This window comes from Pristis pectinata, chromosome 12, assembly GCF_009764475.1.
Source record: "Pristis pectinata isolate sPriPec2 chromosome 12, sPriPec2.1.pri, whole genome shotgun sequence".
Lineage (NCBI taxonomy): Eukaryota > Metazoa > Chordata > Chondrichthyes > Rhinopristiformes > Pristidae > Pristis > Pristis pectinata.
Window position 1 is genome coordinate 2179599 of NC_067416.1, and position 25557 is coordinate 2205155.

General features: G+C 46.0%; 1 protein-coding gene across 1 annotated transcript; it reads left to right on the top strand.

The window, feature by feature from the left end:
• The first annotated feature begins 803 nt into the window (after window positions 1-803).
• On the top strand, window positions 804-23932 carry fgf8b (fibroblast growth factor 8b). The gene is made up of 5 exons (XM_052027428.1): window positions 804-835; window positions 970-1006; window positions 2252-2429; window positions 20599-20705; window positions 23651-23932. The coding sequence occupies exons 1-5, from the start codon at window positions 804-806 to the stop codon at window positions 23930-23932; spliced, it is 636 nt and encodes a 211-aa protein (XP_051883388.1).
• Window positions 23933-25557: the final 1625 nt, after the last annotated feature.

Here is a 25557-nt window from a genome sequence, read left to right on the forward strand (position 1 = left end):
GGAGGCCACCGACAGGTGTGCACGGTCTATTTAAACCATTGTTCGCGGCGGAGGGGGCAGATCCACTCGTCCGTTTTTAGTCTGAGGTCCATCGGCGAGGGCTCACGACCAGTTCCACTTCGGCTCCAGTGGGAGAGGGGGGAGAGCGAGGCAGAGGGGGATTCTAGCGCCGGGCTCAACGTGCGTGAGGAAGACTTCTGTTCCGCTTTAAGGATGGGAATCTGGCTCGGGAGGAGGGAGTGCCGAGTGAGTTGAACGAGGTCCGACTGCAGGAAGAGCCCAGATTTGGGGAGATTCAGTCTCAAGAGCGGATTCGGTGCAAGGCGAGTTGAAGAGACACGGCCACTGCTCGGAGACCATTGCAAAACTGGCGGCGGCAGAAACCTCTGCAGATTATCCCAACGGGACACTGTGTAAACCTGCCCAGTAAATTGCCGAGGTTTCATCCTCTGCAGAGAACATTACCGAACGCAGAGAGAGGGCGAGCGAGAGAGGGAAAGGGAGAGAGAGTGAGAGAGTGCGGGGAACAGTTGCTGAATACAGTCGGAGCCGAAACTCACCAGTTGGGTCAGTCCCTGCTCCACACCGAACTCGTACCCGACCCACCCCACGGAGAGCCCTCCCTCGCCCCGAAGCACAAGGAACTCGGGACCCGACACCGGACGCCCCCCTCCCGGTCCCGCAACCGTCCCCTGGATTAAATCGGTTGGAGGGTGTCATCTCGCAGATTACGGGAATATAATCCGCAATCCCGCTGCTTGTTCCACAGTCCGCAAAATCGTGCAGCACAAGCGAGATTCAGGATGCGTCTCCTGTCCACGCGTCTGAGTTACCTGTGAGTTTATCAGTGGATGGTTGTGTTCGTTTTCGTGAGATATGTTTTATTACCAAGTAATTTTTCCCCGATCGTTATATTGTCCGCAAAAATACGGCTCAGTCCCGCTCGCTAACCGTGTCTCCTACTTACAGGTGTCTGCAGTTGCTGGCTTTCTGTTTCCAAGCGCAGGTTGGTACCAATATTTACTTTTTTTAATTAACATATTTCATTTGGTTGTTGATTTGCTGTGTGGATTGTGTGGATTTTTTAAAAACATAAAGTAATTGTCTCTCAAGAGACTGGCGAGCAATTGACACGGAATCTCCTGGTTGTTGCAAAGAGTTCCTACACACCCGGGGAGGTTTGGGGGCAGGTCCTGGTTCGGGATGGGAAGAGGGGAGCAGCGAGAGGAGGGAAGGGGAGAGCAGATTGGGAACGTGTGTAGGAGAGAGAGAAGAGGAATAGAACAGAGGAAGAAGGGGAAGGAGAGAAGTGTGTGTGGGGGGGGGGGGTACAGGCAGACGCAGTAAAGGAATCAGGTGCGGGGATCAGGGGGTGAATTGGGGCCGGCGGAGCCGGACAGCTCGGCGGAGAGAAGGCCGAAAGACAGATGCAGCGCTGCCTGCTCCGCACTCGGCCTCCTGCGCGTGTTTATCTCATTAGCGGCCCGCCGGATAAATTGGTGGCATTGTGCGAAATTTGGCCGCAATTGAAGGAACGGCGATGTCAGGACGGCCAACAACTCCCCCCACCCAAACCGCCCGCACTGCCGGACCAGGAGCCTCCCGCCCCCCGGGAACCCTGTCTCTCCTGTACACCATAAAGAGCAAAAATAAAACCCAAAAATATAAAAAAGGAAAACTTTGGAGAAAAGTGTAAGAGGAAACCCGCTGGGGGAAGAAATCACCGGCGAACGAGATCACCGGGGGAAGGAATCACCGGGGAACGAAATCATTGAGGGAAGGAATCACCGGGGGAAGGAATCAACGGGCAAATAAATCAATAGGGGAAGAGATCACCGGGGAAAGAGATCTTTATCACTGGGGCAATAATTGGGAAGGGAATTACAGGGAAAATCACTGGTGAAAGAGTTCCGTGGAAAAATCAACAGGGGAAATCACCAGGGGGTAAAACTCTGGGAAAAGAAGTCACCGGGGAAATAAGTGGCTGGGAAGTTCGCTAGCGAAAAGTCACGGGGGGAATTCGCGAGGGAGTCAGTCAGTTGCTTTTTTTGCATTTATCCAACGATTTCAACAACCCGGTCCTCCTGGAAATGAAAGTTTTCTTAGACTGAGGCTTCTGTTAATTGATTAAACGTTTTAAATAAACATATTATATAGATCCCCTGCAGGCGGTGCCTCAATCTGAAGGCGGCTGTCTGTATCTGTGATTGTTTAATGTATATGTGTATTGTATATTGTATTTTCTTTAAAGGTAACCTATCAGTCACCGCCTAATTTTACACAGCATGTCAGGGACCAGACCAGGCAGACGGACCGTCTCAGCAGGAAGCTAATCCGTACTTACCAACTCTACAGCCGAACCAGCGGGAAGCATGTGCAGGTCCTGGGGAAGAAGATCAACGCCAAGGCGGAGGACGGGGACAAGTACGGTGAGTGGGGGAAGGGAGCGGAGGGAGGGGCGGGGGAAGGAGGGAGAGCGGGAAAGGGAGGCGGTGGATGTGACCCCGGAGAGAGTGGGAACGTGAACTGAGGGAGCTTAAACGGAGAGCGGGACAACAGGAGCAAGAGTGTCCCTGGAGAGAGAGACTGAAGGAGACACACTGAGGAGGGGACCGTGGAGGGAGGGAAGGAGATACTGGAGAGAGAGAGTTGGGGAGGGGAAGGCATTGGGGGGAGAGGGAGACACACACTGGGGAGAGAGACTGAAGAGGGCGAGAGATTGGAGAGAGGGAGATGGGGGGAGGGAGACTGCAGAGAGAGATTGGAGGAAGGGAGAGGGGGAGAGATTAGAGGGAGAGGGAAGGACAGGAGAGAGGGAGATGGGAGAGGAGGAGGGAGAGATGAGGGAGGAAGGGGGGAGAGATTAGAGGGAGAGGGAAGGACAGGAGAGAGGGAGATGGGAGAGAGAGGAGGAGGGAGAGATGAGGGAGGAAGGGGGAGAGATTAGAGAGAGAGGCAAGGACAGGAGAGAGGGAGGGAGAGATTGGAGAGAGGGAGGGAGATGGGACAGGAGAGACGGGGATAGTGGAGGGAGAGACTACAGATAGCGGAAGACCCTGAAGAGAGGGAGGGAGAGTTGGGGGGAGGAAAGACATGGGGGGGGGGCAGACGGGGACTCTTGGGGGAGAGAGAGACTGGAGAGAGGGAGGGCGAGACACTACAGGTGGAGGAAATCCCTGTGGAGAGGGAGGAAGAGATGGGGATAGGGAGGCGCGGGAGGGAGGGAGAAAGGTGGACACGGATATTGGGGGAGAGGGAAGGAGACACTGAAGGAGCGGGAGAGGCTGCAGAGAGGGATTTTGGAATAGAGACTGACCGAGGAACACAGAGAATGATTTAACAAAGAGAAGTCAGGTGGGAAAGGCGAAGGTGAAATATGGGGAGAGACTGGGTTAAAACCAAAACGGGCATTGAGGCAAATGTGAAGTGAGTGGGAATGAATCAGTGAGACCCGAGGAAGGCTCGGGTACAGTGTCGGGCTCCGCGGCGTGTACAGGGTGCAATGCCTCAACTCCTTCTGATTGCCTTTCATTTCCAGCGCCTTCCAGCTCAGGTCGGGGTGTAGAGTCAAGGGAGGGAGGGAGGGCAGGAGCAGGGGCCTCAGTCACTCCCTGATCCTCGGGGTCGTTAAACTGAGACTAAATTCCAGCTCCACGTTCCCCTTTACACCGGGACGGCCGGAGGGTGATGTATTTAACTTTAGGAGATGTGTCCTTCCAATATTGGAGCACAGGGAAGAAATTATTCCATTCCCTTTAGACCCGAATGCTTTGCCCGAGTCACTCATTGAGTGAAATCCCTCATGAATTAACTTGTCTGCCTGGTTTTTCCACCGTCCTCATCCCCCCATGACCACTCTCTGCATCCGCCGACAATCGGCTAAATCAATACCCAAAGCCCTTTACTGCCGACCGGGTCGATTGATTACGCCCCTCCCCCGAATTAATGGTGGTCTTCTCGCTTTATTTAATTAAAAGGAGCGGTTGCTCCGGCCGAATTAATCACTGCTGCGCATTGATCTGGGTTCTGGCGCTGGCTTCCACAGAGGGCTGTGATCACTAGTTGTGTGTTTTGGCTCAGGTATTTGACCATGCATCAGAAGAGGAGAACACGCGGCAGGAATTGGCCGTTCGGCCCCTCGAGACTGTTCCGCCCTTTAATAACAGAATGGCCCATCTGATCTTGGGTTCAGTTCCACTTTCCTATCTGAACCCTCAACTCCTCTGTAATCCAGAATCTCTGCCCTGAATACGTTCAGTGGCCTCTCCAGTAGAGGTGTTTCACCAGCCCCGAGTGTCCTCCGTCCTAAAAGGTTTAGAGGGTTATGGGCCAAACACTGGCAAATGGGACTAGCTTGGATGCGGCATCTTGGTCGGCATGGACCAGTTGGGCCAAAGGGCCTGTTTCCGTGCTGTATGACTCTGTGACTCTAAATGGGCAAAACGTTATTCTCACTTCATCCCACCCAGTTCTAGATTCTGAAGGCACTGAGATGTTTATGCCTGGTTGTGTTGTGATAATAGGCTTTGGTGGTCGCTGGTTCTGCTGATTAATTACAGTGATAGATTGTGATGAGTAGATGCCACCATTAGTTACTTGGTTGTTTCTGGTGTTTGGCTTTTCCCCAAGAGAAGGGACCTTGGCTGGGAAAATCAAGAGGTTCAATCAGTTTGAGGGGAGCAAGGGACAGAAGACATTGGTCAGAGTTGCTGGTGGCCCCAAAGTGTAGTGAGAATGAAGGGCATAGTTTAAAATTGGGAATTAGAGATGAATATAAGGCTAACACAATTTTTAATCTACATACAGATTCAACAAACCAAATTATCGGCAAAAGACAAATTCATGAAATGTTTAAGAGATGGCTTCTAGATCAGCATTTTGAGTAAGGAATCACTGTGCAATGAGCAACAGTTAATTAATAAGGGGCCTTTGGGGAAGATGACTACAATATGGTGGAATTTTATAGAAAGATTAAAAGAGATTTAGTTCAATTTCAAATCTACACAAAGGAAACTATGAATGTATGAAACATGAACTAACTGAGGTAGACTGGGGCACTATATTAGAAGTAATGGCCAACACTTTAGTGACACATTACGGCTAACAAAATGAATTAGAGTATTAGATTCCAAACCTTATAATGTTGCCAAAAAGAACAGTAAGGCAGAAAACAGGGAAAATTTCAGATTTCAGCAAAGGAAGACCAATAAATTGAGTAGGAGTGGAAAAGCAGAATGAGAATAATCTACCAAGAAACATAGAAATCAACTGTATAAGCTTCCACAGAGTTGTAAAAGAAAACAAAAGTTAATGCATGTCTCTTACATACTGAGAAAATATACTCGGGAATAAAGAAACAGTGGATAAATTAAACACATATTCTGCAAGGAAGAAAAACAGGAAATGTCCCAAAAACAGTAGAGAAACATTGATCCAGAGTGAACGAGGAGCAGAAAGAGACTAGCATTAGTTAAAAAAAGTATTGGAGAAACTAATGAGATTGAAAGTCAGTAATTCCACAGGACTTGATGAGGTGCATCCCAAGGGTTTGAAAGATGTGACCATGGAAATAACAAATGCACAAGTCATCAGCTTCCAATATTCCATAGATTCTGGAATGATTCCAGAGACAGGAAGGTAACAAATGTAACCCATCTGTGTAGAAGAGGAGGGAGGGGTTAACTGGAAATGTGCAGACCAGTTGCCTAACATCAGTGGTAGGGAACATGCGGAGGAAGGGCAGCAGTGCATTTTGAAAATAAGAGGACTGGGCAGTCAACATGGATTTATGAAAGGGAAATTATGTTTGTTTTGTAACTAGCTAAATAGATTAGACAGATCCCGTTGGTATATTTGAAATTTCAGGCAGCATTCAGTAAAGTGTCATGCAAGAGGTTATCAGACAAAATTAGAACACATGGATTGGGGAAATCTACCGGCAAGGATTGAGAGTTGGTTACCGAATAGCAAGCAGAGTGTAGGAATTAGCAGGTTGCCTTTGGGTTGGGAGGTTGTGGCATAGTTACCACAGAGATCAGATCTGTGGACCCAACTATTAATGATCAACATCAATGTTCTGGATGATGGGACCATGTGCCTCTCTGTATCCTCCTCACAATCCATCTGCCACCCAGTGTTGTATCATTAGCAGCCTTGGGTACAGAACACTTGATCTAGTCACCCAATTATTAATTGTTAATAACTGGGGCTTCCAATCTGAGGCACGCTACTGTTCCCAGCCTCCCAATCCAAAGACAACACAGTTATTCCAACCCTCTGAATATAGACCCATTCTATTCTGTCTCTCCTCATCCCAGGAATAAAAGAACCTTTGTTGCACCTCTTTCAAGGCAAATATATCCTTGTTTAGGTAGAGTCACCAAAACTGTAACACAGTATTCCAGGTGTGAGCTCACCAAAGCACCATATAATTACAGCAAGGCTTCTTTACTGATGTCTTCCAACCCCCTTGTTATAAAGGCTAACATACTATTTGCTTTCTTAATTGCTTTCTGCAGCTACATGTTAACTTTTGTGATCCTTGTACAAGGGCACCTATATCCTCTAAAATAATAATATTTAGTGGTCTCTCCCTATTTTTTTCTCTTCTTCATACCAAGGTGAATAGTTGTTCACTTCCTCCCATTGCCAATCAGTTAATTGGTCTATACTCCAACTACTTTTCATCCTTAACATGTCCTTTTCCTTGTATAACTGATTGCGTTGAGTGGATCTTGTTGATGAATTTGACTAATGTGGTCCCAGCAGTTGGTACTGGAATGGTTACAGCTCTTAACTCTCTGGAAGAGATGCCAACTACACCACCAGATCTCTGATCTAATGCAGAATCAGAGATGAAGGGGACTTTATATAATTACGAGTGGCTGGTTACTACATTGGTATTTTAAGCAGAGTAAAGTAAGTTTAGTAAGTGAGACGCATTAAAGCTGCAGTGTTTGTGTGAGTGTACAGGCCAGATCCGAGAATAGCTGCTGCATGGAAGGAGGGCAATCGGCCCACTGATTCCATGTTAGCACTATGTAACAAGAGCATGGTTAGATTTATTGCACATCTCTCGTTGGTGTCAGTCAGTAATACTAAGCCTTTTTCAGAAAGCATGGTACTGGTGTCACCTGTAGGATACACAAGGTTGGGACGTTGTACCTTGAGGGCAATCAGTGAAGTAATTGGGACTGTAACATCAATTCAGCAGCTTCTGTGATTATTTCCCAGCTTAACTCTGCAATTTGCATTTATTGAATTGCCACGGTGGGATTTCAACTCATTTTCTCCGGATTATTGGTCAGAGGAATCAATTCTGAGTGCTAAATATTCATGTTGAGACAGAATAATATTACGCATTGACACAGAAGCAGCCACAGTACGTGCCAGCAAATAGTGAAATGCAGAACTCTAGCATGGTATAAAACAGTTCCCCTACATAATAATTCTACAATTGTAGAGTAAATACAGATGTTGTTCCCAAGCTGATATCAGAGTGAAAAGGGGAGGGACTAACTGCTGCTCAACAATACTACGACCACAGTGTAAATGCAGTTTACATGTTCCTGCTATTGGGTAAATCCACATCTGACTAGTGGGAGTCATTAAAAGGCTAACTGGTCAGAATTCAGGACCAATATTTTTTTTAAGGAAGGCAGACAAGGATGGTAAGGTTCGAGTACTTTAGATGACCAGAGATGTTATAAATTTAGTTAAAAAGAGAAAGGAAGCATATGTAGGGTTTCGGAAGCTGAAATTGGACAGAGCTCTTGAGGAATATAAAGGAAGTAGGAAAGAACTTTAAAAAGTGAACCAGGAGGGCTAAAAGGGGCCTGAAATGTCCTTGGCGAGTAGGATTAAGAAGAATCCCAAGGCAATTTAAACACACATTTCCTACAAAGCAAGAAGGTTATTAGGGAGAGGGTAGGACCACTCAAGGAAAAGGAGGGAATTTACGCCTGGAGTCAGAAAGTGGGCGAGGTACTAAATGAGTACTTTGCATTGGTATTCACCAAGCAGAAGGACAAGGGGGATAGTGAGATTAGGGAGGGGTATGTTGACATTCTAAGGCATGTTGATATCAAGAAGGAGGAGGTGTGGGTCTTTTGAAGAACATTAATGTGGATAAGTCCCCAGGACCCAATAGATTCTGTCCCAGGTTACTGAGAGAAGCAAAAGAGGAGACTGCTGGGGCCTTGACAGAGATCTTTGTATTCTCTTCAGCCACAGGCAAGGAGGATAGCTAACATTATTCCTTTGTTTAAGAAGGGCAATAGGGACAAACCGTGAAAGTATAGGCCGGTGAGCCTTACATCAGTGGTATGGAAATTACTGGAGAAAATTCTTAGGGATAGGATTTACGTACATCTGTAAAAGCATGGATTATTGGGGATAGTCAGCATGTCTTTGTAGGGGAGGTCATATCTTACAAACAACTGAGTTTTTTGAGGAAGCGACAAAGATGATTGGTGAGGGTAGGGTAGTGGATGTTGTCTACATGGACTTTAGTAAAGCGTTCAACAAGGTCCCTCATGGTAGGTTGATCTAGAAGATTAAGGTACATGGGATCCACGAAGACTTGGTAAATTGGATTCAAAATTGGCCTGGCCTTAGAAAACAGAGGATAGTGGTGGAGAGGTGTTATTCTGACTGTATCCAGTGGTGTTCTGCAGAGACAGTGTTGGGACCCCTGTTGTTTTTGATTATAAATGAATTAGACAAAAATGTGGGTGGGCAAATTAGTAAATTTACCGATGACACAAAGATTGGCAGAGTTGTGGATAGTGAGGAAGGTTGTCAAAGAATACAGCAGGATATAGATCAGTCAGAAATATGGGTGGAGAAATGGCAGATGGAGTTTATCCAGACAAGTGTGAGGTATTGCACTTTGGACAGTTAAATGTAAGAGGAACGTATACAGTAAACGGCAGGACCCTGAGGAGAACTGATGTACAAAAGGATCTTGGGGTGCAAGTCAATAGCTCCCTGAAAGTGGCAACACAAGTAGATAAGGTGGTGAAGGAGGCATATGGCATACTTGCCTTTATCTGTCAGGGCATTGAGAATAAGATTTGGGAAGTGATGTTGCAGCTGTACAATACTTTGGTTAGGCCATATTTGGAGCACTGTGTGCAGTTCTAGTCACTGCATTACAGGAAGGATGTGGAGGCTTTGGACCGGGTGCAAAAGAGGTTCACCAGGACGTTACCAGGATTAGAGAGTATTAGTCAAAAGGAGAGGTTGGACAAACTTGGGTTGTTTTCTCTGAAGCATCAGAGGGTGAGGAGCAACCTGATAAAAGTATATACAATTATGAGAGGCACAGATAGGGAAGAGAATTAGAGTCTTTTTCCTAGAGTAGAAATATCAAATATTAGAGGGCATAGATTTAAGGTGAGAGGGGGAAAGTTAAAAGAGATTTGCGAGCAAGTTTTTTTACACAGTGTGGTAGGTGCCTGGAATGCGCGGCCAGGTGAGGCATTGGAAGAAGGTACGATAGCAACATTTAAGAGGCTTTTAGACAGGCACATGAACGGGCAGGAGATGGAGGGATGTAGACCATGTGCAGGCAGATGGGATTAGTTTAAATTGACATCATGGTTGGTTCAGGCATGTTAGGCTGAAGGGCCTATTCCTGTGCCGTACTGTTCTATGTTCTATGTTTTTAAATGTGAGAAGACACTCAAAGTTAACCTTGCAATGTCTGCAGTACAGCTCCAGTATGGTGTGAAGTATTCAGGAGAAAGAGTACAGCAAGCTTTGTATAACAGCAGGATCTCCCTAAAGTTTTTTAAGGACGTGTGCTCCTGATACCAAAAGCTTACATTGCAGGAACATAGCCTAACAAATACATTCATAGAACTACTCTGTGCTTTACTGCCTCACTGGCCACTAAAACCCTCATCGCTGCCTTTGTTGCTTCTGTATTTGACCATTATAATACTCTCCTAACTGGCCTGCCCCACCTTACTCTCTGCTCTTGTGTGTCCCAGTTCAGAAAGTACCTTTCCATGATCCTGCTTACTAAATGACTCAAATTCTCATTTTTCTTTTTGAATTCCTCTGTCTCATCTCTATTTCTGTAATCTCCACCAACCCCATAATCTTCCCAGGTTTCTCTGCTCTCTCTTTTGACTCTTGAGCATCCTATAACTGGCAGTCATGCCTTTAGCTGACAAGCTAGAATTCACACCACTAGATCAACAGCTCTGTCTACCCCCACCCCCCGCCCACCTCCCCACCACTCAAACCTCTACACATCTCTGCTGCTTCCTCCTTTAAGAGGTACCTTAAAACCTATTTTTCAAACCAACTCTTGTGGTTGTCTCCCCTAATAACCCCTTGTGGGCACAGTTTTAAAAGTTACACCTTTCATCACTAAATGCTTCATGAGCGAGTTGAAGGTTTTCTCTTCCACTAAGCAGTCCAAATGTCTGTCAACTTTCATGTGAAAATATTCTTCCTGATACTGGTTCTTAATCAGCTTTTCAGCAGCCTTTGATGCATTTAGCATCATTGCAGTGTAAATCAGGTATAAGAGGGTCAGGTACCTGTGCACGGGAAAATGAGACTGCTGCCGTTATGGAGTCTCACGCCTCTTGGTACCAGTGACGTCAAGGTCTGACGAGTGGAGGAGGGGATGTCAGAATCAGAATCAGGTTTATTATCACTGACATATGTTGTGAAATTTGTTGTTCTGTGGCAGCAGCACAGTGCAAGACATAAAATCACTACAAAAAAAACCAAAATAAATAAATAGTGCAAAAAAGGAATAACAAAGTAGTGTTCATGGACCACTCAGTAATCTGATAGCAGAGGGGAAGAAGCTGTTCCTAGATCATTGAGTGTGGGCCTTCAAGCTCCTGGACCTCCTCCTCGATGGTAGTAACGAGAAGAGGGCATGTCCCAGATGGTGAGGATCCTTAGTGACGGATGCCACCTTCTTGAGGTACCGCCTCTTGAAGATGTCCTTGATGGTGGTGTCGGTTGTGTCTGTGATGGACACAAATCAAGCTCCATTTATGCTGCAACTGTAAATGGTGGGAAGGGCATTGTACTGTGAGTGCTCTGTCGACATATATATTTCAGAACAAATATGTGTGCGTGTGTGTGCACACACGTGTGTTTTCACATATGTATGTACACTTGAGCCTTTAGCCTCAAGAACATGAGCCAGGCTGAAGTGGGTTTTTCACACTGAGAACTTACTTGGCATTCAGAACTCCGCTTAAAACCAAGGCAAACTCTTGCACATCTGTAAACCACGCAGGAAAAGGAGAACTGTGTTCATGCAGCTGAATATTTCCTGACAAAACAGGAATTGTATGGTCTATGTTAACAACGAGTGATTGGAAATTTGGGAATTAGAATGTAATTGGGACTAGGATAATTTGGACCAGGCCTATATAACACAATATATACAGTAGATATTCATTAACCAAACAGAACTCCAAAAGAGATTTCACTGTACATGTTCACAGAACTGTCATTGGCACAGAAGGAGGCCACTTGGCCCATTGGGTCTATGCCAACTGTTTGTAGGACATTGCTGAATGATGCTGATTTACTATTATTGTCACTACATCTGCCCAGGAGCTCTGTACATTATTGCCTGTGGTGAAGAGGGGTTACCAATGCTGTGTGGAGGTGTTCCTGAAGGTAGATCCTAGGGCCTTTTATCTCCATCTGGTGAAACAAGCACATCTGGCCATATCCATATTCAAACAAAGTACAATGAAGAAAAGATTTTTCTCCTGGGTGTAAATCACAGCAGTCTCGGACTGTTGTACTGGAGTTCAAGAGTAGACCTGGAGTGCTAGTAACCATATGGTGAAGCTTAATATCCAGCTTCTCCTGGGCTATAACATTACTAGTAGTCTGTCACCTGGAACCAGAGCTTCAGGTACAGGCCCTGGAGCAGGATTGCTGGAACCTGCATGAGGCTGAGAGTCCTACCCCATCTGTTGATGTTCCAGAATTATATTGTTGTCTACTCTGTTCTTCTGGTGGTGTTGGGGGTGGTCCTCGATACAGGCGATGTTGGAGGTGGTTCCCGCTACAGGTGGTGTTGAGGGTGGTCCCCGCTACAGGCAGTGTTAGGGGTGGTCCCTGATACAGGCGGTGTTGGAAGTGGTCTCTGATACAGGCGGTGTTGGAAGTGGTCTCTGATACAGGCGGTGTTGGGATGGTCCCCAATACAGGGGGTTTTGGAGGTGGTCTGCGATACACTGGGCCTATGCCGTGTCCTCCATAAATATTTAAATCTCAATCAGATGGTCCCTTCTTCCATTACAAACTATAGCAGAGCACAACTGAGGTCAGTTAAGCCTCCTGCATAAGAGTTTGGTTATTTTGCAAGAGTCCATTCCATCTTGAGTTGCCCCCAGATCCAGATTTGAAGCCAGGCCTTCCAGCTTCCTCCTTCTCCTCCCTCCCCTCCCCCCACCTGGTTCCATCATCCGCCTCCTCACCTCCCCCTCTTACCTGCCAGCTCCTGCCTCACCCCTCCCTCTCACCACTTTCAACTGGCTACTTCCCCTCTACACCCTCAGTCCTGATCCAGGATCTTGACCCGAAACGCGGACCATCCCTCAGCCTCCACAGATGCTGCCTGACCCGCTGAGTTGCTCCAACAGATTGTTTTTGTTCCAAATTACAGTATCTGTGGTATGTTCCAGTTTCCATGTTCAATTACAGGCTGACCTCTCCTGAAGAGAATGATCCTTGGTAGTGTGATGCCATCATGAGGCACAGAAGTGTAACTTGCCAACTGTTTGAGGGAGGGTGGAATCTCTGCATTCTTATCAAAATGATTCAGACAAGTTTCATTTCCAGAAAAAAGCGTAAATTGATACAATAAATAATTAATGGGTTGACATCATGCTGTGTGATGTTATTAATGAACACGCTAATCTGCCAGTAGGAAATGTCAGCACCAATTATATATTTTCTAGGCATCCTTCCAGCAATTTTCAGTCAATCACCACTAGTAGTTAAGTCAATCTATCATTGAATTGGGTGTGAGATTGTAACAATGTGTGGAATACTATATGATTGGGCGGAATATTGTACTGAAGGGGAAGGCATTATATTGCTGGTTTGATAAAATATCCCAAACCAAAGATAGCATCTTTTGGGACATTTTATCATTGGATGGGATTCTTGTTTCATTGGGTGGAATAATGAAACAATATTACTGAATGAGGTGGCATCACTGGATGGGTTAATGTATTACTGGGTGGGATAGGTGGGAACCTCCAATATCAGAAAGTTCATACAAGCAGAACAATAGAAATGATTTCTTTGCATTTCTAACATTTGCTACTTTTGAAATGTTTGTTATTTCTATTTCAGTGCAGTAATATAACAAAGGCATAGGACTTTAAAAGGATACTATTGTTTTACTAATTGAAAATGAAAAAAAGAAGGTAGGTCCATGAGGGAGAGAGCACTAAGTGAGCCTAATTTGATAGCCCTTTCACACAACCAGCACAGACTAAATGGGATGAACGTCTCAATTCTAGAATAATATCCCTGCCATCCAAGGAGGTAGCAGGTTCAATTCTTGCTCTGTGATCTCAGCTGCCGCAGTTAGGTAGGTGATGGTTGGTGTTATTGGGGTGGAGGGGAGAGGAGAAACTGTCACACTGGAGGTTCCACTGCTGATTAATATTATTCCTGTCTTAAAGGGCAAGTGTGCAGATATCAGGAGATGAGTGGAATGGGGTTGGTAGCGATATCTAGAGGGTAAACACAATCGTACGAGTAAAATGGCCATTTGATGGAGGTGCCTGAAGAATGCACACTCGCATGTCAGGGTCTTTGGAGAGAAACCAGGAAACTAGAGAAGCAAGTCACTCACAAGTTGATCTGTGCCCTCCCCTCCCCTCTCCCATCCATCTTCCCCTTTCCAACAAACTGCCACAAATGATGAATCCTAATTACTCAAGCAGCTTTTTTTTCATAAATCAATAATGATCATCATAAGCTATTTGAATTTGGAGCAGATAGCTGGTTCATAGAACATAGAACAGTACAGCACAGGAACAGGCCCTTCAGCCTGCAATGTGCCAAACATTAGTAATAAAATGCCCAACCAAACTAACCCCTTCTGCCTACACAATGTCCATATCCCACCATTTCCCGCACATTCATGTGCCTGTCTAAGAGCTTCATGAACGCCCCTATCGTATTTAACTCCACCCCCACCCCAGGCAGTGCATTCCAGGCACCCACCACTCTGTGTAAAAACCTTGCCCCACACATCTCCTTTGAACTTACCCCCATCACCTTAAATGCATGCCTCCTGGTATTAGACATTTAAAAGATACTGGCTGTCTACTCTGTCCATGCCTCTCATAATCTTATAAACTTCTATCACATCTCCCCTCAGCCTACTCGGCTCCAGAGAAAACAAGTCAAGTTTGTCCAACCTTACACTTAGAGTACTGTGTCCAGTTCTGGTCGCCTCATTATAGGAAGGATGTGGAGGCATTGGAAAGGGTGCAGAGGAGATTTACCAGGATGCTGCCTGGATTAGAGAGTATGGATTATGAGGAGAGACTAAAGGAGCTGGGGCTGTTCTCGTTGGAGAGAAGGAGGATGAGGGGAGATATGATAGAGGTATACAAGATATTGAGAGGAATAGATAGAATGGACAGCCAGAGCCTCTTTCCCAGGGCACCAATGCTCAATACAAGAGGGCATGGCTTTCAGGTATTGGGTGGGAAGTTCAAGGGTGATGTCAGAGGGAGGTTTTTCACCCAGAGAGTGGTTGGTGCATGGAATGTGCTGCCTGGGGTGGTGGTGGAAGCTGATACATTGGACAAGTTCAAGAGATTGTTAGATAAGCATATGGAGGAATTCAAGTTAGAGGGATATGTGGGAGGAAGGTGTTAGATAGTCTTAGGTGTGGTTTGAAGGGCGGCACAAAATGGTGAGCCGAAGGGCCTGTATTGTGCCGTATGTTCTATGGTTCAACCTATCCTCATAGCACATGCCCTCTAATCCAGGCAACATCTTGGTAAACCTCTTCTGCACCCTCTCCAAAGCCTCCACATCCTTCCTATAATGGGGCGACCAGAACCGAATGCAATACTCCAGATGCGGCCTTACTTAAGTTTTATAAAGCTGCAGCATAACTTCCTGACTCTTGAACTCAGTGCCTCAACTAATGAAGGCAAGCATGCCGTATGCCTTCTGTACCGCCCTATCAACCTGTGTAGCCACTTTCAGGGAGCTATGAACTTAGACCCCAAGATCCCACTGCTCATCAACACTGTTAAGGGTCCTGCCATTAACAGTGTGCTGTCTCTTTACGTTTGATCTCCCAAGGTGCAACACCTCACATTTGGCCGGGTTAAACTCCATCTGCCATTTCTCTGCCCATTTCTGCAACTGATCTATATCCTGCTATATTCTTTGCCAGTCTTCTACGCTATCCACAACACCACCAATCTTCATATCATCTGCAAACTTACCAACCCACCCATGTACATTTTCATCCAGGTCATTTATATACATTACAAACAGCAGAGGTCCCAGTACGGATCCCTGAGGAACACAACTAGTCACAGACCTCCAGCTAGAATAAGTCCCATTGACCACCACCCTCTGTCTTCTATGGGCAAGCCAGTTCTGAATCCAAATGGCCAATTCACTGTGGATCCCATGCATCTTAATGTTTTGGATGAGCCTCTCATGAGGGACCTTGTCAAACGCCTTACTAAAATCCATGTAGACAACATCCACAGCTCTACCTTCATCAATCACCCTCGTCACCTCGTCAAAAAACTCAATCAAGTTAGTAAGACACGACTTGCCCTATATAAAGCCATGCTGACTGTCCCTAATTAGGCTATGGTTTTCCAAATGCTCATAAATCCTATCCCTAAGTGTCCTCTCCAGTAACTTCCCTACCACTGATGTGAGACTCACCCGTCTATAGTTACCAGGATTATCCCTGCTTCTCTTCTTGAATAATGGAACAACTTAGCTACTCGCCAGTCCTCCAGGACCTCGCCTGTGGCTAGAGAGGAAATGAAGATAATGGTCAAGGTCCCAGCAATCTCATCTCTTGCCTCTCTTAATAACCTGGGGTATATCTCATCAGGCCCTGGGGACTTATCCACCTTAATGTTCTTTAAGAGAGCTGACACTACCTCCTCCTTTATCTCGAAATGCCCCAGCATATTAGCATGCTCCACCCTGATCTCCCTACCCTCCACGTCCTTCTCCTTGGTAAATACTGATGCAAAGTACTCATTAAGGACTTCATCCACATCCTTTGCTTCCAAGTGCATGTTCCCTCCTTTATCCTTGAGTGGTCCTACCCTCTCCCTAATTACCCTCTGCTCTTGACGTATGTATAGAATGCCCTTCTTGTTCCCCCTTTAACCAATATCCACATGTGTGAACCTTTGGGACTATCCAACCTGGAATCAAATCCTTATCTGGACTGTTCAAAGGGCTCTAATCAATAACAAGAGCCACACTTCCCTTCGACATGTGAAGTGATTGCCAGTTCTCTTGAATTAGCCCGTGGTATTTGGTTCCAATAATCCAAAAAAATGCAAATATATTCTGTAGCATACATAGGAACTATTGATAGGACACTCATTTAACTTTAATTTGCAATAATAAACAAAGAGGCTCTTTCCCAATACTATACATTGAAATATAATTTAGCATAATTTTTCTAAATCAATCACATTTCTTAATATTTCAACTTACAATGTTGTGCTGATCTTGATGCCCATCTATACTAAATGTCCTCCTCCTGTGTATCATCCACATCCCTCCATTCCCTTCATGTTCATGTGCCTATCTAAAAGCCTCTCAAACTTCACCAAATTGCCAGCTTCCACTGCTACCCCTGGTAACCCATTCCAGGCACCCACCACTCTCTGCGCAAAAAACTTGCCCCTCACGTCACCTTTAAACTCCCCCCCCCTCCCCCAACCTTAAAAGCATGTCCTCTGGTGTTTGACATTCTTACCCTAGGGAAAAGATTCTGACTCCCTCTCATAATTTTAAAAACCCTTACTAGGTCTTCTCTCAGCCTCCGAAGCTCTAGGGAGAAGAACCCAAGTTTGTCCAACCTTTCCTTATAGCTCATACGCTCTAATCCAGGCAGCATCCTGGTAAAAATCATATTTCTTAATTCAGTTATACTTCATTTGAAATTACCTAGAAGAAAGAAATTGAATTCCTATAGTCCCTTTGACTTTCTAATGTATATCATGAAGTACAGTTAGAGTAATGTAGGATACATGGTTGCCAAAATGCTTATATGAATGCCCCCCACATACAGCAACCTGATAAAGATCAGTTAATCTGTTATAGTGATGTTAGTTGAAAGATAAATATTGGTTGGGATACAGAAGCAAACTCTCCTGCTCTTAAGTGGTAATTTCACATCTACCTGATAGGGCTTGCGTTTAACACCTCATTTGTTAAGGGACAGCATCTCCTGCTGTATAGCACTCCCTCAGTGCAGCACTGGTGTGTCAGCCAAGAAACATGGACTCAGTCTATGAAGCCGTTGGTCAGACTGCATTTGGAATGTTTGAGCAATTTTGGGCCTCGTATCTAAGGAAGGATGTGCTGGCTCTGGAGAGGGTCCAGAGGAGGTTCACAAGAATGATCCCAGAAATGAAAGGCTTAATGTACAAGGAGCATTTGAATTCTCTGGGCCTGTACTCAATGGAGTTCAGAAGGATGAGGGGGAGTCTCATTGAAACCTACTGGATACTGAAAGGTCTGGATAGAGTGGACGTGGAGAGGATGTTTCTATTAGTAGGAGGGTCTAGGATCTGAGGGCACAGCCTCAGAATAAAACTGAAATGAGGAGGAATTTCTTCAGCCAGAGGGTGGTGAATCTGTGGAATTCATTGCCACACATGGCTGTGGGTGTACTTGAGGCAAAGATTGATAGGTTCTTGCTTGGTAAGGGGGTTAAGTGTTATGGGGAGAAGGTGAGAGAATGGGGTTGAAACAATTAGCCACGATTGAATGGCGGAGCAGACCTGAATGACTGAATGGCCTGATTCTGCTCCTATATCTTATAGTCTTATGGTCTCTTGAATGGACAGTAGAAAATCCCCAGCCAGGACATGGTGAACTGACTGGTGTGAGGTAAAGACAGGACCAGTCCTGGCTATGTCACTCTTCATAGTCAAATAGTTGGCCATAAATCAAACCCAGCTCACAAAGAACAAATGCCACCCATGACGTCACAACAGGACAGTCAACTTCGTTAGAAGAGAGAAACAAGCAGAGCATCGCTGTAGCTGAGGCTGAGTTTATTGATTGGCTCCACATGAAACATCTAACCTGGGATGGAATATATATCAAGAACATAGTTCTGACAGCTAAAGCTTTGCTCACCAGAGCCCTGGTCAATACTTATCCCTCAACCAACAACATCAACTAACTGGCCAGTACCTTACTGCAATTGTAGGAGCTGGCTGAGCATAAACACAGCTGCTGAGTTTCCCACTCTTGGACAATATCAGTACCTCAAAAGTATGTTATTCATTAAGATAGATTTTGATAATGTGGACATTGAAAGAATGATTCCACTTCTAGGAAAGAACGTAACTGGGGGCTATTAATACAAGATAGCTACAAGAATCCAGGGTTCCTCTCATCCAAACGTAACACCGAGGCTGGGAACAGTTTGGTTCCAGTTCACACAGTTGCCTGGAGGAGAGATAGAGCTGGTAGTGAGGAGTTGAAATTGATGACAGAAACCAAGCTCAAAGACTTCAGTCTTCAGTTGATTGGATTGGTTGATGTGCCAGTGTAGAGCTTTACTCTGTAATCTAATCCTTCATTTTGTTTCCATCATAGTTTATTAAAATGTATATAATTATGCATCAGCAAGCTTGCTGAAACAACCTGTCAGACTGCATCCCCCCCACCTCCCCCCCCCCCCACCGCCAGTATTGCCTGTTGAAGGTACAGGCCGTCAGGCCACTGCCATAGCAGCACCACCCTCCTCAGAAGGACATTCAGCCAGCAGACAATAGATTTCCACATAGCGACCTTCTGATATTTAAGAACAGCAAACTTGGTCTTCTTCCTCTTATCTGGCCCTTCCTTGGGGCGATGCTTGGCTTTTTCCTCCCTTCTCGACACACCACTAAGTCTCAATACAAGGACCAAAGTTGATTCCCTCTGGATGTTGTAATGGGAAAGAGTATGGCAATCCTCCAGTTACTTTCTTGCAAAGGTCAGTCATTGCTATTCGGAGGACAGACCTTCCCTGCCTGAATATTAGCCTTTACATTTCCAACAGCACTGGAGGTTCAACGTTTCCTCATTAGGGTTTTTACAAAGATCTACGTTTTCAAGTTCAATCAACCACAGCCTTTGGCATCTCACCTGATTTTCTTTGCAATCAGCCCAGTGCTGTCCCTGTCCCGGGAGTGTGTGATGGGACGGTGTAGAGGGAGCCTCACTCTGTGTCTGACCCCAGGAGTGTGCAATGGGACAGTGTAGAGGGAGCTTCACTCTGTGTCTGACCCCGGGAGTGTGTGATGGGACAGTGCGGAGGGAGTTTTACTCTTTGTCTGATCCCAGGAGTGTGTGATGGGACGGTGTAGAGGGAGTTTTACTCTGTGTCTGACCCCGGGAGTGTGTGATGGGACAGTGTAGAGGGAGCTTCACTCTGTGTCTGACCCCAGGAGTGTGCAATGGGACAGTGTAGAGGGAGCTTCACTCTGTGTCTGACCCCGGGAGTGTGTGATGGGACAGTGCGGAGGGAGTTTTACTCTTTGTCTGATCCCAGGAGTGTGTGATGGGACGGTGTAGAGGGAGTTTTACTCTGTGTCTGACCCCGGGAGTGTGTGATGGGACAGTGTAGAGGGAGCTTCACTCTGTGTCTGACCCCAGGAGTGTGTGATGGGACAGTGTAGAGGGAGCTTCACTCTGTGTCTGACCCCAGGAGTGTGTGATGGGACAGTGTGGAGGGAGCTTCACTCTGTGTACTCGTTAGCTAACATTGCAGGAAGTTATTGCAGAACTGGAGAATCCTAAGCGGAGGGAACAGAAGTGACAGGCGAACAGCGACAGTGAGTGCAGTGAGAGCAGATATTGAGAGGCATAGCGAGCAGAAACAGGGAGGAACGGGAGACACCAGAGACTGGAGGAACTCAGCGGGTGGAGCAGTTTCTTTTTGGGGAAAAGGCACAGTAGCATAGTGGTTAGCATGATGCTTTACAGGGCCAGTGACGCGGGTTCAAATCCGGCCACTGTCTGTAAGGAGTTTGTACGTTCTCCCCGTGTCTGCGTGGGTTTCCTCCGGGTGCTCCGGTTTCCTCCCACATTCCAAAGACGTACGGGTTAGGAAGTTATAGGCATGCTATGTTGGCGCCGGAAGTGTGGCGACACTTGCGGGCTGCCCCCCAAAAATCACTAAGCAAAAGATGTATTTCACTGTGTGTTTAGATGTACGTGACTAATAAAGATCTTATCTTATCCGTGGTGTCCCTGCACTAACAGTGTTTGCGGAAAAAGCTGGCGTGCCGTTTTCCAGCAGTATTTAAGTACAATACAGAGCTGTCTGCTCACTCTGTGCCCTTTTGCTTACAGCTAAACTGATTGTAGAGACGGACACTTTCGGAAGCAGGGTCCGCATAAAGGGAGCCGAGTCTGGGTTTTACATCTGCATGAACAAGCGAGGAAAGCTGATCGGAAAGGTAAAGGTTAACGTGAGAGCTGCGGCTTTGGAGAATGGGGATGGGAGACTGTGGACAAACAAAGCGAAACACTGGAAAAGTGTGAGAGAGGGCGAAATGGGGAGATTCGGGTACTTTAGAATAACCCCAACCACTTACCATTGACATTTACAAGTGACATCTCTATTTCAACGGAGGCGGCGAACTGCTAATATTATCCGGAGCAGCTCTTGTTAGTTCATCCCTGTTAGTCCTGAGGCAGGGTTTCGACCCCAAAAGCCGACAATTCCTTTCCCCCACAGATGCTGCTCGACCCGCTGAGTTCCTCCAGCAGATTGTGTGTTTTGCTCCAGATTCCGGCAGCTGTAGTTTCCTGTGTCCCTACTCGTTAGCTAACATTGCAGGAAGTTATTGCAGAACTGGAGAATCCGAAGCGGAGGGAACAGAAGTGACAGGTGAACAGCGACAGTGAGTGCAGTGAGAGCAGATATTGAGAGGCATGGCGAGTAGAAACAGGGAGGAACGGGAGACACCGGAGACTGGAGGAACTCAGCGGGTCGAGCAGCTTCTGTGGGGAAAAGGAATTGTCAACGTTTGGGGTGGAAACCCTGCATCAGGAAAAACAGAAAAGTGTAATTAGAACAAAGGCAACTTATTAATGAATTGGAGAGGTTAATTAGGGAGGGGGCAGTAATAAAGGGGGAAGAGCGCTGGACAGGGAGACTGGGAAACGGCCACGGGGTGAGCAAAGAGGGTGAGGCAGAATGCGAGGGAGGGAGACAGAGAGGGGCAGGAGAAAGGTTCACGGTGATGGAGAGGCGGGGCAAATAACTGGGGAAGAGGGAGATAAAACTCCAGGTGAGGGAGGGTAAGATACGGGTTTCCCTGTGGGCGGAGGGTTGGGGATGAGCTTGTCTGAAATAGCTGGGAGCGCGTTGCACGAACACCTCACAAGGCGCCGCTGGACGCAGAGGGCCGGCACTCGGATGGTCCCACCACTTGGAACACCTTTTTCAGGGTCGGCGGGAAGGGTTTTCCCCCGCCCAGGGGAGGTGATCGATGGGGAAAGTGGTTTAAGAATGCTGGTGACAGGAGCCGCCGCCTCCCCTCGCCCTCTCAACCGTCCCAAGCCGCAGTCTTGGCTTCGGCAGTCTTTCCCGCTGCTTGATCACTTCTCACAAATATATTCCAGTCTGGGATAAAACAGAAGGAGAGTTTGTCCTGCCCACTGCACCCCGCTCCTCTATCCGTTCCCTCCTCAAACTCCAGTTTTATCAACACAGCGGACCGAATCGGAGGTGTAAACAGGGAGAATTCGCTGGGATTTTAAACACCGTTAAATAACTTGGAAGAAGCTCGACTTCCTCACTCGGCTCACCCTGTGCCGTCCAAAACATATTTGATTCTGACAGCGGGATGTCAGACTTTTAATGATACACGAACGTTATCTGTAAGGGGAGGTGTGAGGGAAGTTTGTTCTTCTGCAGAGAGTGGTGCTGTCAGTGGGGTTGGTGGAAACAGTCAATGAAAAGAGGATTGGAGGGAGATTGGAGGGAGAATAGTTTGCAGGGGGAATGGGGCTGCTGGAATTGATAGCCTGGACTCAATGGGCCGAATGTTCTTCTGTGATTTGTTCCAACAATTCTCCAAATTTAGGTATAACATGGCAGAAAATAATAATTAACATTTTATATTGATTATTTAAGGCGACAAGTGGATAGATCCACGGATAAGCTATCTATGTGTGATAATCTATGGTCAGTTTACTGCAACCTTTTTGTTTCAGTGTTCAGTATTTGGAGAGCCAGCTGTCTGTTGGAGTGCAGGGAGTGGGGGCTGGTTTGAAGGGGGTTTAGATCATTTGGAGTGCAGGAGCCCTGTGCTTTCTTCCTTGTCTCATTCTGTGTCACGTCCAGTGCCTGAGCTCCGAGTCCTTGCGGCTTAACCCGCCGCAACAGCAAACCTGCGCCGCCAGCAGCCCACCCGGTCGCTGGAGTTATCCCTAGTGACAGGTTCCTCACGGTGCCCAGGGCTGATGCCGGCGTGGGGATGGAGCGGGCTCTACAGGAGAGGGGACGTTATTCAGCGGCTGCTTCAATGCTGCACGGGTGACGGGTGTTTCTACACTTCCTGCACCGTTTACCCATCAACGGCCAAAGCAGCAAGACCTAAACCCATCCCATTACACTGTCCTTTGATTCTCCCCCTTCTTAAATCCCTTTGTATCTCGCTTCCTTCTCCCTCTTTATCTCTCCTCAGTTTTCCCTCCTTTACTCCATCCTCTCTCACTCCCTCCGCTTCAATTTTTCATTTCCAACTCCAGGCATTGCCTTCACCCTCCCAACCTTTCCCCCAAACGTGAAAGCAGTCCCACCACTATATTCCAGCGGCGCGGTGGTTCAGAGCTGCTACCCTACAGCTTCAACAACATCCCGACCTCGGGCGCTGTCGGTGAGGACTCTGCACGTTTTCCCTGTGACAGCGTGGGTTTCCCCGGGTGGCTCCGGTTTCCTCCCACGTCCCAAGACCTGGGGGTCGGATACTGCTAACGTAAATCACCCCTTAGTGTAGGTTAATGGCAAAAGGAGGAATGGGGGCTAGCATGAACCCGATGGACCGAATAGCCCCTTACTGTGTCGTTATGTATAAGATTCTAATCGAAATCAATCGCTTATAGTTTGAAACGTTTCTTTAAGTATGTCAATCAACAACTGCAAACGCTGGAAATCTGAGGTAAGAACAGATTGTGTTGGAACACTCAGCAGGCCAGACAGCATCGGTGGAGAGAGAAACAAGAGTTCTGACAAAACGTTAACTCTGTTTCTCTCTCCACAGGCTCCAGTTAACTCAGGTTGCCTGACCCGCTGAGTGTTTCCACCACCTTGTTTAAAATGCAGCAGGAAATGATGTACCACACACATTTATTGCTGGCTAATCTGAGGTTTACCATTATTTTCTTTATGCAGAGAAGTGGGAAGAGCAAAGACTGTGTCTTCACTGAGATAGTCCTGGAGAATAACTACACAGCGCTGCAGAACGCCAAGTATGAAGGCTGGTTCATGGGCTTCACCCGCAAAGGGAGACCCAGGAAAGGATCAAAAACCAGGCAGCACCAGAGGGAGGTGCATTTCATGAAGAGGTTGCCCAAGGGGCACCTGTCCACTCTGGACAATCACAGACACTTTGAGTTCATCAATTATCCTTTCTCCACCAGGACTAAACGCACCAGACACTCCAGACCTCGATAGAAGCAGTTACCACCTCCACAATAACCTCTCTCCAATAACTACAACCGACAATACATAACTAGCCCTGTTGTTTTAAAGATAAATAAATGAGAGGCTTTATTTTTCTACGCAACTCGAACCAATGTGACTAAACCACCTGGTGTTTGGCAAAAGAATTCAGCAAGTTGTGGATTTGGAAGTGGAAAGGACTGAGCTACACATGGATTCTGAGAGAGGAAAGGGAAACCATTCAGACTCCAAGCAATCAACTCAAGCTGCTTCATGCTCACCTGAGTTAGGACAACAGTGTATGTATATAATGAGCTAGTTAGACATTGGAGGGGGAAGAGCAAAAGAGAGATTGCTCACTTTCTCTTCAAACGCTGCTTTGGTAACTTGTTCACTTGAGAATGTCATCCAGGAGAGTAAAACGCCAAGGAATTTACCAAAATACAGGTGCCTTCCATCCATCAGCTGGATTTTCCATCGAACTCTGTCCCTGGATGCTGCTATCAGTCATTCACTGTCCAACTGTATTTACTGAATCTCAGAAGAGACCTGGTACAGCAAAGGGTTATAACCTCACCACTGACTGTCTTTTTAATACTTTCTTCATTTGCTTTATTACCTATTTTAGTAAAACACTGTATCATTGCCAAGCGATTGGCACAATTTTTATATTCATTTTTTGCAGAATTGTGTAAGATATTTTTTAATGGTGAGAATATTTATTTAATAACTGTATTAAATTTGTATTAGACTACAGAAAGCAATTTCTGTGTGATGTCCACTGTAACAAAGGACGTGCTAGATGCCAGGGATTGTTCTGCGAGTGACACCCACATTCCAATAGTTACTGAGAATCTAAGTCAGCGCAGAGAGGGAAAACCGAGGGAGAGAGGGAAGCAGAATGAAAAAGAGAGGCAGAGAGTCAAAAAAGAAAATAAAGAGAACAAGAGAAACGGAAAGGAAGGGAAAGAGGTTTAGAAAAGTTAGGGATAGAAAAGGCGATTCATTAAATGTATCTAAAGCCAGTCCTGCCACTACATTAACGCCCATCATGGAATCTTACTGCAATTGAATAACCCTCCTATATTTTCACTTCTGATCCCTTATTTGAAGGATTGTTACAATTATCATTTAATAATACATATCCTAAATTCGCTCTTTAAAAAAACAATAAGGAAAAAAGAGTGACAAAGAGATACACGGAAATAGAAAAAGGCAGATTAATGTGTACAAAGATAAATACTACTATCCTTCATGGGGTGGGTGGATAGATAGACAGGCAGACAGTTAGATAGAGAGAATCTGAGAGACAAGAGAATAGATGCCCAAACACTATAAATCTAGTTTAAAAAGCTGGGAATTTTTTTCTTTTTCTCATTAGGAAAATCATGAGCATATTATACTCAAATTTATATTTCCACATAAAAATGAAGAGTTGAAATTTTCCTCCAGATAGATGCACATATCAATAGATAGAGAATCAGAAAGGCACAATTACTCAGAATAAAAAATGCAGCTAATCTGAATATACTTTTAACTGGTGACTTTGACCATGACAGCTGATCAGTTTTATCTGCTGCCAGGCTCTGTGTATAAATCCTACACTTTACAACACTGTTTGAGGTTGCCTTCTTTTT